The sequence below is a fragment of the Elephas maximus genome, chromosome 8 (assembly GCF_024166365.1).
Source record: "Elephas maximus indicus isolate mEleMax1 chromosome 8, mEleMax1 primary haplotype, whole genome shotgun sequence".
In the NCBI taxonomy this organism is placed as follows: domain Eukaryota; kingdom Metazoa; phylum Chordata; class Mammalia; order Proboscidea; family Elephantidae; genus Elephas; species Elephas maximus.
In genome coordinates, this window is record NC_064826.1 from 89332457 (window position 1) to 89349648 (window position 17192).

A 17192-nucleotide genomic window follows, 5' to 3' on the forward strand; every position below is an offset into this window, starting at 1 on the left:
CTATACTGCTGTTCTCTCAACTCCTATTGGCCAAGCGTTCTCCCTCACTCACTGGTGACTTTAAATCTCCTCAGCTTCATCTACAAAACTAGCTAGTGGGACAAGAACATCTCTAAGTTCCCTTCCAGTTCTTAAATGATATGATACTCGATACAACTGCAAAAGGTTTTTTCCACGATGAAAACAATCAGGAGAGAATTTATGTGCAATTTTGTGAGTTTTTTTCCCCCAGGGAGGGAAATGCTACTGATAATGATCTTAATTAATATGTTCTTAAGATTAAGTCTCATCTTTTTAGAACTTGGTGTAAACAAACATTTTAAATCATAATTTTTTCATATTAAAAACATTTAACCATTTCATAAAAAGCAATGAGAATGAACAAAAATGAAAGAAAAAAACCCTAAGATACTATTTTTCCGTTACACCTTCTCTAGTTTGCATAGCTTCTCTGCTCAAAACAATGGTCTTCAAAGTTTCCTCTGCACCCCACCATTCAGACGTGCTCCATCAAAACACATGGCCTATCATTAATATCTCTTATTAAATACAGTGATTGAGTGGAGTGGTGTAACTGTCTTGCACAATGTTTTAAAACCATTGGTATTAGCTGCCAACATTTAAAGACAGATTTCACATAAAAATACTAATTCCTGGCTTCCCTCTCTCAAACAGCAATGACAATACTAATAATAATAACAATAAAAGAATCTGCCAGGGGAGGGCCTGCACTCCAACAGGGCAACACTGGGCTGGAGCGGAGCAGCAGCAGCCCTTCTAAAGGGAAGCAAGGGCTCCCCAATTATGATGAATTTGGCCATTTCACTCTACATTGTATCATAAAGGCATTTGAGTTTCAGACCCTTGGGCCTCAGGGTTCCCAGTTTGAGCATTTCTGCTCTAACTACATACCTGAGATAATATCACATCTTCAAACTTGCTCTATGTTAAATGCTATGTCCAGTGAAACTAAAAACCACACCAATAGACCTGGGACCCCAAAAGGTCACACTTCTTCAAATGCCATAATCTAAACGCAATCTAAAGGCTATCTAATCTAAACTCTAAAGCGTACTTTGAAATGCTAGGTATTTCTCTAGCGTAAACCAGTGGGTTCCCAGCTCTTACAACACACTAGGATCAACTCTGAAATATTAAATATACAGACACTGGGATCCAAACCAATCCAGGCCAATTACCTCAGAAGCTCTGCGATGGAGCCCAGGCATCCTGATTTTTACGAGTTCACCCAGGTGATTCTGATGTCAACCCACGGTGAAAACTACTGGTATAAACTCTGATACATAGGATGTGGCTTATAAATCATAAAATCTGATTTCCATAAGCCACAGATGAAAACCATTCTCAGTCCTTTATAATATGTCAGATAAATATTCAAGATGCCACCATTGTCCCAGTGATTGACAAAACATTATTTCTTTATACTGACATCTAAAGTAAAGTGCACATGTAATTTAACATCTCCTGACCAGAATTTTTGTTGGATGTTTGCATATTTTAACAGCAAATATTTTGGTGTGGGCCCCTGAAAGTGCTGAAGTGAAGCCAAAATATAAAAGGGAGTTTCCAACCCAGGCAGAATATTGAGACACATTAGTTTAAATCACACATCTGGTTGAGTGAACCATCTGGCTGAGATGGCGCCAAACTGCAGATGTCTAGTGTCAAAAATGTCCCTTCAAAAGATCTAGTCAGTATATCTCTGAAATCTAAACTATCTATAGGTTATTTGGGGCCTTATGAAACACCAGAGTGACACTTCCTATGGGCCATGAATAGGAGTTTCAGTCCACAATCCACCAGCATGTCAGATTCCTAAATGAGGTCAATCTAGACCAAAGAAAAAGAGAAAACTAGGAAATGAGAGAGGCCTAGAAAAAGTTAATCTGGAACTTTTGAGGCAAAGGTTTTCCGTAATAGGAATTAGCTGGAGCTTACAAAGAAACTTCAGAAAACCCATTTCCTTCCTTTGATGGTTTGGTACCTGAGGAAGGATAAGCATGATTTAAGTTTACTTATGCTTATTTCCAGGGTGTTTGGTTTACTTATTAGTAGGCTCTATAAATACATCTCTACAGATTTCCCTGTATTTGCCATTACTGATGTAATTATGCCATATATTGAAAAGCAGACAGCAAAATTATCATTCAAGAGGCCTTCCCTTAATCAGTTAGGGAAAAAAAGGGGTGCTTTGATTTTATACCTGGATGTGTTCCTGCACCAGCTGTTCATAGTCTAGTGATAGACCAGTGATCAACTCCACACTCTAAGGCCTGAAGTATGTTCTCTCTGTGGGTGCCACCAGTGAAGCGTCCCACAGGGAGGGCTCTAAGCATATGCCAAGAGCAATCTGGGCTTCAGTTCTTAATTCACAATGTTTACAGCTGAGCAGCATCATGCATCCTTGTTCTAAATACATTTTAAAAGTAGAGTACATGACCGTACGACCCAGCAATCTCAGTTCTAGGTATATACCCAATAGAAGTGAAAGCAGGAATGCAAACAGAAACCTGTACACCCATGTTCACTGCAACACTATTCACAAGAGCCAAAAGGGGGAAACTACCAAAATGTCCATCAACAGATGAAGAGATAAACAAAATGTGGTATATACACACAATGGAATATTACTCAGCCATAAAGAGGAATGAAGTCCTGATCCATGCCACAAGATGGATGAACCTTAAAAACATACGCTGAGTGAAATCAGTCGTCACAAAAGGACAAATATCGTATGATCTCGCTTATATGAAACAGGCAAACAGAAACCAAAGCTAATTAGTGGTTACTAGGGTTGGGAAGAAGGGGGAAAGGGGGAGTCATTACGTAGGGGGCCACTGACTTTATGTTAATGGTGGTGGAATAATTTGGTAAAGGATAGTAATAATAGTTGCACAACATAAAGAAGGAAATCAACGTCACTGAATAAAACATGTAAAAATAGTTGAATCAGCAAATGTTTTGTTATGCATATTTCTACAGGATTAAAAAAAAACAAAGTACATGAACATGAGATTATTTTAATGTTGAGAATCTAAAAAGAGAAGTTTACATGTGTGAACAGTGCTAGGTATTATGTTTGTCAGGAGGGAGAGAAAACTGGTTGGTACTTTTACACAATTCAGTAATTATAAAATCATTCAGATTGCAAAATGATTGCTTTTATGGCTGTTATTCTGACCACAGGATGCTCATGGTCCCCCCTAGTCTACATAAATGATGTCTTCAGAAGCCCTGAAGCATTTCTTTTACTACCAGGAGAAAGGCATCAAAATACTCCCCCACCCCCTCAGCCATCCAAATTGTTCCCATTGAAAAGATATTCTTTTGGTATTTAAGACACAGGTATGTAAGAGCCTTCTATTAAAATGCAAACCTTTAGTTATCACACCTTAGGCTGTAAGGACCAACCACAGAGATATCTGGAGACACCTGAAAGCAAAGCCTGCCCCTCCTTCCTGTGCATTCTACTGGCTATGTACTTGAACTTGTTATTTAGCCTATATCCCAGTTTCCTCCTGTGTTAGATGGGAATAACAGTCTGTACTTCCAATAAATAAGCAAATACATATAAAACAACTACCAGTGTCCAACTAGTAGGTACAGCCCTGGTGGCACAGTGGTTGAGAGCTACAGCTGCTAACCATAAGGTCGGCAGTTTGAATCTACCAGCCACTCCTCTGAAACCCTATGGGGCAGTTCTACTCTGTCCTATAGGGTTGCTATGAGTCAGAATCGACTCCACGGCAACGGGTTTGATTTTCTGGTTTAACTTGTAGGTGCTTAATAAATAGTAGCTGTCGCTATGAGTCGGAATCAACTCGACGGCAGTGGGTTTGGTTTTTTTATTATTTTATACAAATAAGACTGTCAGGGCTGCCCAATATATCAATATAGGGTGTGTTTTAAGTCAAGCCCTTTTGAGGTATAAAAAGAACAGATTAGGCACAAAGCAAAAACGAACATATAGAAGAAGACAGATGCCACGCCACGTGAATATTTCCAAGAAAGGGAGGAACAGAAGCTGAAAAGAGAAAAGGACCTTCCAGAGCTAACTGAGAGAAAGCCATCCCCTGGAGCAGGTGCCCTGAATTCAGATTTCTAGCCTTCTAATTGTGAGAAATTAATTTATGTTCATTAAAGCCATCTACTTGTGATATTTCTGTTATGGCAGCACTAAGAAACTAAGACAAAATTTAACTAGATATTATGGGACTTAAGTTTTGTGGGGCTTTACAGCTTCGGGGCCTGTTTTGGTTGTCTAGTGCTGCTGTAACAATAATACCACAACTGGATGGCTTTAACGAGGGGAAATTTATTTTCTTACAGTCTAGTAGGCTAGAAGTCCAAACTTAGGGCATCAGCTCAGGGGGAAGACTTTTTCTCTCTGTCAGCTCTGGAAGAAGGTCCTTGTCATCAATCTTCTCTTCGTCTCGGAGCTTCTTCGTACAGGAACCCCAGTCCAGAGGATGTGCTATCCTCCTGGCACAGCTTTCTTGGTGGTACTGGTCCCCCCATCTCTCTGCACACATCTGTGTTTTATATCTCAAGAGATTGGCTTAAGACACTATCTAATCTTGTAGATCTCATCAATATAACTGCTGCTAATCCATCTTGTTTACATCATAGTGATAGGATTTACAACACATAGGGAGATCACATCAGATGACAAAATGGTAGGCAATCACACAATACTGGGAATCATGACCTAGACAAGCTGACAGGTATTTTGGGGGGACACAATTCAATCCATGACAGGGCCCTATTATGAGGACCAAAATAACAATGCAACATTAAAAATACAAAATGCTTACGAGAATGATTATTTAGATGGATTAAGAAATCACAAAATGCAAAATTTAAAAAGCTGACAATACTAAAACATCACAAAAGCCAGAAAAAGAACCCAGTATGTATATTAATAAACCGCCTGACCCATTGCTATAAATACTTCATTTGGGCTGCATACTCTTTGATCACTTATCACAGGACAATGAGTTATATTAATATCATTTTCTATAGAATAAAAAGATAAATCAGTCTTTCCTCAAGCATGAGCAATAAAAATTTATTTTTAATTATTGATAATTCACAGAAGTTACTTTCGGCCTTATAGCTCTTTACTGGTAATGTCATAAAAAAATTTTAGAAGTGCTGTTAAATTTGTAAACACGTCTATCAATTTTCTTTCACATATGAGTAGTAAGAATGCAGGGTTTTCAAGTTTTCTTAGGCATTAACTTTAAATATTCTTTATACTGACAACACTCATTAACCAGTCTGTTGTGAATATTTCTTCTTAGTGATATATATTCGTGTCAAATCTAAAAGAAACGTAAACACCGAACTCCCATCAAAAAAAAAGGAAAACAAATGATACATTTATAATTATTTATATTACTGAATAGAACTTTCACACTGGTAACACTCAGATCAGAAGGGAATCCTCCACTTATAACTTCACACATTTACAAATGGAAGACTTGTCCACAAACTAGCTTCTGGCTCCAAACATTTCAAACCATATTCCCACTGGCAGGGGCCATAGTATACATTCATACTGCAATGCTACACTGACCCTGTACCTTTGTGCTAAGGATCCCAGGTGAGCTGACACAGTAGGTGGTATTCCTACACCAGAATGGCTAACTAACTTAAGTAGACACAGAAATGACTGTGAGCCATATAAATATAGCCCACTAAACTCAAACTAAATGTATCCCCAATGCAACTTCCCCTTAGCTATACCCCCAAAACACTCTCAATTCCAATGCCACCAAACTCAATGAGAAATGTGACAAAAGGGAAGTCAGAGTGGGAGAGGAAAATGTTACCTGATTGCTGTTATAATATTTCACTTCTGAAAACTTTACAACTTAGGATCCCATGAATGTACTGCAAGGCTCCTCCAGGGCCTTGGAGAGGGCTTAGTGGACCCTAGCAACGTATTAAAAAAAAAATTTTGTTGTGGAAGTGAGGGGTCCTGGGGCTTGGGCTTCACAGTAAATCTGCCTCAGTGGTCCCTATTACCTCACTCTGTACACATCTGATCTCTCTAAAACCTTTAAATGCCTTGGAGAGAGGAAATCTTAACACCTATTTGTATCCTAAGTACTAAAAAAAGTACTAGCATACAAGAAATACTCAAACACATGTGCAGTAGTCCTCATTACTCATGGTGATTTTCACACAGAGAGACTGTATATATATCTATATATGTACACACACATACACACATATGGATATATGTACACACACATATATAAGTGGACTGTGTGTGTACGTGTGTGTGTTTATATAAAAAGCTAAAGAAAGTGTGAATTTTTCAGTGTTAATAATATGGTACCAAGACCTTGTCCCTTCAAGGAGGTCTACCTTGGACAAAAGTCACCATTATAGCCTGGTGGACAATGGACAGTACTTTCCTTAGGAGGCCAGTGGCTGAGTCAGACAAGGGACACTCTGACCATCAGGAAACTCAATGTTCTCTGGTTCTGGCCAGAGGGTCTACAGTTAAAAAAAAAAAAAAAAAAAAACCCAGTGCTGTACAGTTAGCGACCCAAAAAAGAGTCACTTTTAATCCTGCCAAAATGGACAGTCATTGGAAAGACTTCATTCTTAAAAAGGATATCCATTAATCTGGTCACTGAGACTGAGTTTAAAAAAACAAAACCAAACAAAAACTACAGGTGAAAACTATGACAACATTCCAGTGCCACTGCAAGGGTAAAATAAAGAACTGTAAGATGATATTCTAAATTCTCCTTACACTGATTTAGCATATTAATAAATGGTATTTTTTAAACAAACGTAGTGCATTTCAGATATTTGTAGTTTCTGGTTTTCAGATGCGGAATAAACATTTGCTATTCAACACTTTTTAGCCAGGTCAACATGGAACAAATCTATTATCTTCCTCAAGAAACAAAATGTATACATACACAATCCAGCAAGCATTTCTTCAGTACCCATGGCATGCTTGCACTGTCAGCATTTGAGTGCAGGGGTAGGGATGAGGTAGGGAGAAAAATGTAAGGAAATGGTTCTCTTGTCCTGTATGTTTCTTGTCCTAGAGGCAAAGGCTAGAAAAAAGGGGAGGATTTTTAACAGGATTCAGTAGCATTTTCTCATGTCTCTCAGATCTCAGTCTAACACAAGGCCTTTGGCTTCAAAGGGGTCCTAGGAAGGCCCTGCTCATCAAGTGTCACCAACATGCTTCAGCCTTAAGGCTTCTTCACTGTCATCAACGGAAGAATGGGATGTTCTGAAAACAGCTGTCAGTCTGCATTTCTTTAACTGTTAAGGTGGGAGATGTCTCCAAAATACACATACTGTAAAAGAAACTATTTTCTAAAGAATATGGGGCTTTTGATACCCTAGTGAGTTGCAGGCAGAAGTTTCTGTGTACATTTCAGTCACTTACCAGAAAACATGTACACTAAAGGAAAGCAATCAGAAGCTTGTGAAGCTTAGGGAGACAGGACGTTCACTATCAAAGTACAATTTGATTGTTTACAGGGGAGAAGTAGGCAAGTAGAAAAACTCCTAAAGACTGCCATGAAGTGTTAGATTTAGGGTTCTCCTACACCGTGTACAGTGTGTGTGTGCGTGCGTGCGTGCGTGCACGTAACATGCATATATGTTTAAAACCTCCTCTGGCTTTGTACCTGGCACCTTCTTGTGAATCTCGGAAGGGAGTATCAGAGGGATCTTTCCACCAAGCCACAGGGTGCAGGCGGAGAGCAGGACTGGCTACGACAAACCTTTCATTCATTCATTTGTTCATTCAGTCATTCCTTCTCCCCACAGGAAATGCCCTCAGGGGAATATGCCAAGAGGCCCAAGGCATAGTGCCTCTTTCTAGCCCTGGATTTTCTCAAATAAATATAGGCCGCAAGGAAGAGCCATGTTGGAAGCCTCTGGCCTTGATACCATCTTCCAAGTCCACAGTGGTAAGGGCCTTTGCCAGTATTTAAAGTGTCTCTTGCCACACAGAAGAGAGAGTGAGTGGCCAGAAGCTGCAACCCCAATGCTAGACAGTTGAAGGGCCTCCTGTTTCCCATTCTCAATCTGTCCCTGGAAGAGCCTGACGATTTTATATGGTTGTAAAACACTCAAAACAGCACAAGTAGGTGGACACAACCTACATGAGGTTAACCTCTAATGTAGACTTTCATAGTAGAATTACAAACATACTTATTTACTAAATACACACTATGACAAGAATTTGGATGATGTAGATAATTTAATATTGTAGATGAGTATATATATTAGCTCACTTAATCCTCATTAACCACTCCATGAGGTAGGTTTTTGAGGTAGGTAGTATTATTATCCCAATCTTACAGAGGAGGAAACTGAAACACAAGGCGATTAAGGTGAAGTAAATTGCCCGTGGTCACACGGCTGGCAAGGCAGAGGTATGTTCAAACCCAAGCAAGCTGGCTCCACTGTACTGCGTCTCAGATGGCCCTTAATCTCAAGAGTTTGGAGTCACTTTCCAAAAGAGGAAACATAGGCCAAATATGGGGCGGGGGGTGAAGGTACTGCCTAGTTTTTCAGCTTTTTTGGCAATTTGGGTCAGGCCCAGCTCTCAGACCAGTAGAAAGTTCAAATCCAAACTCACACTTAACAGTCATGGAAACTTAGACATGTTACTTAACCTTTCCGTGCCTCAATTTGCTCACCTGTAAAATGGGGATAAGAAGCACCTACTGCATATTGCACAGCTCATCTATTTCGTATACTCTGATGCTTCTTTGAGATATTAAAAATGGTTAAATCAATTGGCAGATATTTACTAAACCATCAGTGAAGTGAAAGTTTAAAGGTAAGTATCATTAAAAGTAGCTTCACTTATTTTTCTTTCCAGAAACTCAAACCTAATTAGATGGCTTATAAAACTGCTCTATGAAACGATTCAGCTTTATTACATGGGTCCCGGGGGATGAGAAAACTAAGAAGTAGAGATGCACCATAAGAGCCTGCTGACATTTAGGGTCAAGAGCTACTATATCATAGCTACTGCAAGCCATAAAGAAGCCCCTATAGGAAGATCTGAGTCAATAGCAAATGTGTGGCTCCAAACATCTGGGGGAAGTTCTAAATGTCCTTCTAGTTTAGCACAAGAATAACTGAATTGGGTCAGATTCCTGGAAAGCAATATGGCCTATCTTTCAGTCCAAGACACACAATCCTGCCTTGGGGCCTTTTGCACTGTCTGTTCCCTCTGCCTGGACTACATTGCTCCCCATTATGTCCTCATGGCTAACTCCTTCACCACCTTCCTGTGAGCTTCCCAGAGAGGCCTATCCTGGCCAACCTATTTACAATTCCAATACTCCCTCCTCCCAAACCCCCTTTACCCTGCTCAGCTTTCCTCCTTCCCATAGCACCAACCACCCTCCAAAATACTGTATCATTTACTTCTTAGGCTTATTGCTTATTATCAGTCTCCCTCCACTAGAATGTGAGCTTCCCAAACGTTCCTATCTTTTTCTGTTTTGTTCACCAATAAATACCAAGTGCCTAGATCTGTGCCTGGCACAAAGTAGGTGCTCAATATATATTATTAAATAAATTCAAAATGCAGAAGTACTTTTACAAGCATAGCCTTTAAATAATTCACCAAGTAAGAATGATTAAACAGGTTGTCTTTCTGAGACCAAAAGCCAAATGACTTCATAGCACTGGGATGCAGGGACACAGGAGGCATTTCATGAGTCTGTGACATGACCTTCAGGGCTAAATTTAGTGCTCTTGGTGTTTCTATGATTCCTGGTTACCAGTTTAATCTAGGATGCACATGTCAAGAGTGTTCCTACAACCTCAAGCATCTACTCAGTCTAAGAAGCAAACAAATCCTGATCAGCTTTTCTTGTTGACAGTGAAGCTGGAGGGAGAAGCACTTCACAGTTCTAGGGCTGGGGGATTTCCGGATGGGGGGGAGGGGGCTTTAGCTGGGATACTCAAGCTGTACACAGAGACAGGTGCTTCAGCACCGGACCAGCAGTGAAATGCAAAGAAGAAAGGGAAAACAGATAAAGCACTCTTCCAGGAGAAAGGAAAACAGCTAAAACAGAGGGTGGGGAAATCACACTTCCCTTGGTTCTAAAGCCCCAAATCCTCGTTTCTTAATGGAACAGGAAAATGGTTAAAAACATGAGCTTAAGTGTACATGCATAACAGAGACAGCTACCCTCAACTTAATGAACTTAATATATCTAACTGTTAATGTAGTTATAGTGAAAACTTCAGGCCTTGAAAAATCAAGAAATATGTACTATTCCCATAAACCTTCATTTTACTACTGCTTATGGATTTTGACTAGCGGTTAAAAGGTAATAACCAGAAAGGTCCCAAAGATGGAACCCTCACCTAAGTATATCTCTAACACTGTTATGATTGAGTGTTAGGTTCCTGAATAAATTAAAAGGCCCTGGATTGTGCAACAACTAATGCGAACAGCTACTAATGGCACCTCGAAAAAAAGCCCTGCCAATCTACCTCTGGAAAAATCAGCCACTGAAAACTCTATGGAGCACAGCTCTATTCTGACCCAGGTGGGGTCACCAGGAGTCAGAATGGACGCAAGGGTAACTGGTTTTGAATAAATTAAAGACAAAACAATATACAACTCTTAACAGTCTTTTCATGCACCTTCTTAATATGCCACTCCCTAATAATGACACCCAATCAGTAATATTAATTACGAAATGCAACCATCAATTTTCTCCAAAAATTTAGAGACTGATCCAGAAACAGTAAATACTACATAACACATGGATAGAACTTTCACTAAACGCTTTGTCTGATATATTTCCACTCAAGTCTCTTCATTGAAAGTGTATCTACATGGCACTACCTACCAATCAGCTTGTTTTTATTCTTCTTGAGACAAGTTCTTATTTATTTTTGCATATGGGGCTACCTTTAAAGGTAAGGTGCCTTTCCTGGGCTGAGGTACACAATAGTTTGTTGTCCTCTTCACCCTGATAACCTCAAGTGTTTGCTCATTTTAACATTTACTTTTCATAAAGTCTGGCAGTTTCAAACTGTTTCCCAAACATAATAATTGTAAGCCCTGCCCACAGTATTGTTAGTTATTGCTATAAACATAATTTTTTCACATTTTAACTATTAAAATAAAAACATTAGCCTTTCAGGGGGTGACATACCATTATTTAAAAGTTGAGTTTTAGAAAATTTATGGAACTCCTAGCCCTCTTAAAACGTGTTTGCACAATATTAAAGACAATGCTTGCAAACAAAAAGAAAAAAAACTCTTGTGATTCACCAACAACTAGTTTTAAAGGGTCTAAGATTTAATTTTTTTTTTGTAAGATTTAAATGCTCAAGAAGGATGACTACCTTTAACATATTTTAATAAATGTAATTTAGATTTTCTTTTAACTAGCTATTCCACGTAGGCAGGCAATGGGCCAAAATTATTACCTTACATAAATTAGTTTGTCCTGAAATAACTGTTATGGAAAATGAATGGGATATGCAATGACAGCCTTCCCTGGGGCAGGAAATATTTATTATTATTATTTTTATTTGTTATTGGCTGATGGGGAATAGAGGAAGGAATTCGAAATAACAAAATTTCTATTGCAATTTGCATTACTGGAGTTTTAGCATGATTTTAAACCAGATATCATGAAAACCTGATTTATTCTTTCAAGCACTTTCAGTATGACCATTCGATCATGATATGAATCAGCAAATGTGTTACTCCATTAAACTCCTGCTTTTATTTAAGTCTACCAAAACTCACCCAGCTTTTCTGTCACGCCTTTATCAGAGAAGATGGATGTTTTACAACTTTGAAAGTTTCAAAACCTGGATAATTACTCACACAATTTTCTTTTAAAAAACATTTTGCAGATATTTTCCTTTATTATTTCCCAATCCGATGGCCCATTAAATCGCACTCTAAACCGGCATCCAATGCTAATTAAGCACCCACTGTGCGCAAAGAGAAAGCATTATCCTAAGCAAAGGAGCATACGCTCTGCTTCATTTTACTCGTGCCTAAATACACAGCAGTCGTGATTTATTCTCTCCACTTGGTAGAAACGTGAGGTGCATCCCCACAGCTGAATCCGTAGCATTGATCTGGAAAAGGCTTTCCGGGGCAGTTTACTGGTTCCCTGGATTTCACAGCCGCCATGGGGCATCTCGCGGCCCTTCACCTTCCAGCCCCCGCAGGACAATTTGCGGACGCCGGCCACACCTTCCGCAGGTGGCTGGGTCGCCTGGGCCAGACAAGCCCGGCCCATCTCCCTTCGCAGGGGTTTCAGATGGACACGTGTGAATGTGCGCAAGGACTTGTGCGAATTAAAGGACTTGTTGAAGGTTCGCGGGTTCTGGGCGTGAAGCGAAACCACCCGCCCCGCGGGGCGTCCCCTCCCCCGCGTCCTCTGAGCCCCGGGCGCTGCGCAGGCCGCCGCCGCCGCCGCCAATCCCTGGGCACAGCCGGCGCTCCTCGGGCCTAGTACCATTTGAAAGGCAAATCGCAGAACCGGGGCGCATTTAAATGCCCAGCCGCTGGCCCCGGGGGATTTCTCTCCAGCGGAGGCAGCCGCCGGGGCCTCCGGCGCAGCCCGGCCCCGGGGCGCTGGGCGCGGCCCGCCGTGCACCCGGACCTCAGCCCGCAGCTCCCCCGGCGTCCGCCCAGGCCGGGGCAGGGAGCCGGCGCCGAGGGCGCCCAGCCCCGCGTCCCCGACCTGGCGAGCTCAGCTGCCGCGGGGGGAGAGGGCGAGCGCCCCATCCTCCGCGCGCGGCCGCCGGCTCAGGCCCCCTCCCGACACACCACACCTAGCAACCGGCGCTGACAGGACGCAGTGGCGGCGGCGGCGGGAGGAGGAAGCGGAATGGCTGCCGCGGTGGAGCCACCCCCGCCCCCCCGCTCCCACCTCCCGGCGGCTGCAGCCGCCGCCGAGCCCTGACAGCTCGAGCCGGGGCGGAAGCAGCAGGCGGCGTGCAGCGCCTACCCCCCGCCGCCCCCGGCGCCTCAGGCCGCTCCGACCGCCGCGACCAACTAACTCCGCGCCCCTGCCAGAGCCGACTGCACGACCCCGCCGCGCCCTGCGCCCGGCGCCCCCTCCCCCGGCGCCGGACCCGCCGCGGCATCTCCCCGCCGCCGGTCGCTCCTCCCGCCCCGGTGCACCCCCACTCCCACACTTCGCAGCCCGCGCGCACGCCCCTCGGACTCCCCCAGCTGGCCCGCCGCACCTCGGGGCGCCCCCTCCCCCACCCACGCCCTGCTCTCCCCGGCCCCGCACCCCGCACCTCCGCAGCCCGCCGCCCCCCGGCTCGCACACACCCTCCCCGCCCCGCCGCCGCCTCCCTCCCTCCCGGCCACCCCTGGCCATTCTGGGGCTTCTCGCCTGGGCAGGAGTTTCTGCGCGCCGGGCACCCCCGCCCACCCCTGGGCCATTTACCGATGTGGTTGTCCTCGATGTGCTCGATGAGGTCGGCCAGGGTGGGGAAGTGGAGTCCGCAGCCCCCGAATCGGCAGGTATTGGAGAAGAAGGAGGCGGCGGCGATGCCTGTCATGGTGCTACATCGAGAGCCCCCCTGGTGTCGGCTCTGTGAGCGCCGGGCGGGCGGGCGGGCAGAGAGAGGGAGGGAGGCAGGGTGGGGTGAGGAGAGGAGGGGCTGGGTGAGGGGGAGAGAGGCGGGGTGAGGGGAGCGGAGAGGACGGGACGGAGGGAGAGGGGGCGAGAGCGATGGAAGGAGCGCGAGGAGAGACCGGGAGGCGGAGGGGAGGCGGCGGCGGCGGCGTCGGGAGCGGCGGGGGGAGGGCGGGGTGGGAGAGAGGCCGCCGCAGCTGGGAGGAGGGACCAGGGCGCGCGGCAACAGCTGTGCGGCCCTAACCTCCGCTGCCCGGACCGAGGCCTCACCTGGGAGCTCCTGTCCCCAACTTTGTCTCGCTCGGCCTGCCCTTCACAGTTTGTAATGCGAACAATTTATTTGGAGCCTTCTTGGTAAGGTGTATTGCGTTCTTAATATATAACATCTCTTAATTACACGTACATCCCGGCGATGAGAACTCAGGGAGTTTCCCCGGATCCCTCTCGGGGACATTTGTTTGCACTTGGTCACCTCGCTAGGTGTGACACTGGCGTTCACAAGGGACCCAGGAAAGGTAATTGTGTGCACCTTACTCTTTAAACCTTCCCTAAAAAAAAAAAAAACATATTCTCTGGAGGTTTGTACTAATTGATTTTAATGAAGTTTCCCTCTAGGCCAGAAGAAAATCTTAGCTTTATTTAAATTTTAAAATAGAGTGCTTCGTCGTCAAATGCATTTGATGCGTTTTACATATGTACCACGTTTGTACTCCCTGATCCTTTTGGGAAAACAAAAACTAAAATAATTTAATTAGCCCACACTATAACATCCCACCACCATGGCAAGGCTGTCACCCTGGGATGAAGGCTGCCCAGCAGAAAGGACCATGCTTTGGTTAAGGCTAGAAGGAGGAGAAACAGGGTCAAGGCACGTACTTACTCTTAATTTAAAAGTGAAGATATTCTTCCAGTCCATGAAGATTGCACTATCCTGTAAGCATTTAATGTTGACCAGCTAAGCACTTCATCTTAATTTGGTAGCTTCCCTGGAAACCAGCATTTTGCTAAGAATCAATTACTTCCTTGTTCCCCACCCCCACCCCAGCCTCAATGGCACTCACAGTTTGATCTGTAAAGTATGTGTTCTCCAGAAGTACTTCCCTTATGCCTGAGAATATTAGGCCTTGTCAGCTGCTTATGATCCAAAAGTGCTTTTTTTACTTGACTCCTGTATACTAAATTTAGCATTTTCCTTAGGGCAAATTTCATTTACCCTCTGGTTCAGATACATTGAGAAAATAGTATTCCCCCCCCATATACTATATTCACCTGTAGTGTTTCTAATAATGGGGTTATTAAGGCTTTTCATTTGAGTATTTAAAGGCACATGTAGTATTTCTGTTGCAAAAAGTTTTACAATCCGACAGCCTTCACCTGTGGCATCCCCCATCTCTTCTGTCTCCCATCTCAGAATGTGGCTAACTTGTGCTGAGATGAGAATTGGGTTGGGTGGGGCTGGAGTAGTTGTGTCCTTCAAGTTCAGTTTGGTGTCCAAGAATGGTTTCCTGGGCCCAGTTGAGGGTGGGTGCAGGGCCTGGGTGGGCCTGATAATGAGCCAGGAACCTGCTCATGGGAGACTGGGGCCATGGCCAGAAAAGGGTCTAAAGAGCAGGAGTTAGAATTCTAGATCTTGAACTACAATTTTGGCTGCTGTGCAATGCATTCAGCTGCCCAGTCTGGAAGGGCCTTCAGCAGAGAAGCAGGCAGACTATCTGGCAGACACACCAAGAGACATGGAAATGCAATGCAAAAGTTTCTCCAGAATGGTCCAAAACAGCCTCCCCTAGACCTGAATGTTAGGCATGTCTACCACAGGGCATCTGAAAAGCACCAAGAAGTAGCAGCTCTGATGTGTGGAGGAAAAACTGTCTATGTGGAATTACTGTCTCCAGAGAGAGTGAGGAGAGGGACAGAGATGGTTCAGACAACTGAGTTCAGGAGGTGGGAAACACGGGAAATGTGCAGGTGAAAGAGGAAGGAAGTATAAGGACTGGGTTCCACTAACGCTTAGCTCTCCTCTACCTGCCATCAATTTCTCTATTCTTAAAATAAAACTTTGATAGAAAATTTAATAAATGGAATTTTTTTAATGAAGTGAGCCAAAACAACTCATAAAATGAATCAAGATTAAATTTGTTCCTTCACCATGAGTAATTATTAATATTTTGTAAATAATCAGTTTATATGAAGTCACCATGTTAATTCTTCATGTATCACTGAAGCTTTGCAATGTAATGTTCTGTTCATATAATTTTTTTTTTGAATCTGCAAACTCTAGGCATTTCTGGCCTTGATATGATATACAAGATCATGGCCTTTTAGATATGAAAGACATTCTGGCCATCAGACACACTGATTTTGTGAATGTGTAAACTGAGGAGGCCAGAGGCATCAAGTGAGTTCTCCCAAGCACACGCAGCCAGTCTATTCTCTGTATTTGTAAAGTGCTCACTAGGGCGTTGTTAGCTGCCACAGAGTCACCACCCCCCACCCACCGTTGGCAACCCCATGCACAACCAGAGCTGACCATTGTGATCCATTGGCTGACTTTTCAGAAGTAGACTAACAGGCCTTTTTTCCTAGACCCTCTTAGTCTAGAAGCTTCACTGTAACTTGCTCAGCATCATAGCAACATGCAAGCCCCCACTGACAGACGGGTGCACGTGGGGTACATTGGCCAGGAATCAAACCGATCTCCTTCATGGAAGGTGAGAATTCTACCACTGTACCACCACTACCCACATTCAGTAAGGCATTGAAAACCCGTTGCCATCGAGTCAATTCTGACTCATAGTGATCCTATAGAACAGAGTAGAACTACCCCCCGCTTAGGGTTGCCAAGGAGCAGCTGGTGGATTTAAACTGCTGACCTTTCGATTAGCTGCCTTAACACTTAACCAGTGTAGGACAAAGATATACTAACCACATTTAAAAAAAAATGTTTTACAATGGCATATTTACCCTTGTGAACTTACATTTAAAAAAATGTCTGTTTCAGGGGTATTTCTTCAGATAAAGTCAATATCTAAGCTATAAGAATATATAAAACGAACACTCCAACCTATTGTGACCAAGAGAGAGTGACGACTGATACACCTCTGTACTTGCAAAAAAAAGGACATTTGTCTGTCTGATTTGAGTAATAAAAATATTTCAAAGAAATTGCTGAATCAGATGGATATTATGGCGGCTGCAGGCTAAAAGTGTTGCCTGGACTTTCTATTTGAAACCATAGGCCCAGACCTATAACGGCCCCAGAGCTTGGTATTTAGCATTACAAATAATTCTAGTCTAGATTCCAGAATCTAGAAATGATTTGGAATCCAGAAGCAGTGTCCCAAAAGTCAGCATGGCCGCCACTGCCCATGGGATGGGGAAGCCACCATTGGATTAGACTGAATCCAATGGTCTGATTGAATCCATGGAAGCCACAGAAGGCTCCTGCTTTACGCAGCTGTCCGACCTCCACCTACAAGAGGAGGGTGATTTAGGGATACGCTCAGAATGAAAACCGTGTACTTCCTAGGCCCG

General features: G+C 43.5%; 1 protein-coding gene across 1 annotated transcript in view; it reads right to left on the minus strand.

Moving 5' to 3' along the window:
- JAZF1 (JAZF zinc finger 1) overlaps positions 1–13801 on the minus strand; it is a 371846-nt gene extending 358045 nt beyond the window's left edge. The window contains exon 1 of the mRNA XM_049893335.1: positions 13470–13801. Within this exon, the coding sequence (XP_049749292.1) occupies positions 13470–13584 (115 nt within the window). The 5' untranslated portion in view covers positions 13585–13801. The remainder of the gene's footprint in view (positions 1–13469) is intronic.
- Between the last annotated feature and the right edge of the window lie 3391 nt (positions 13802–17192).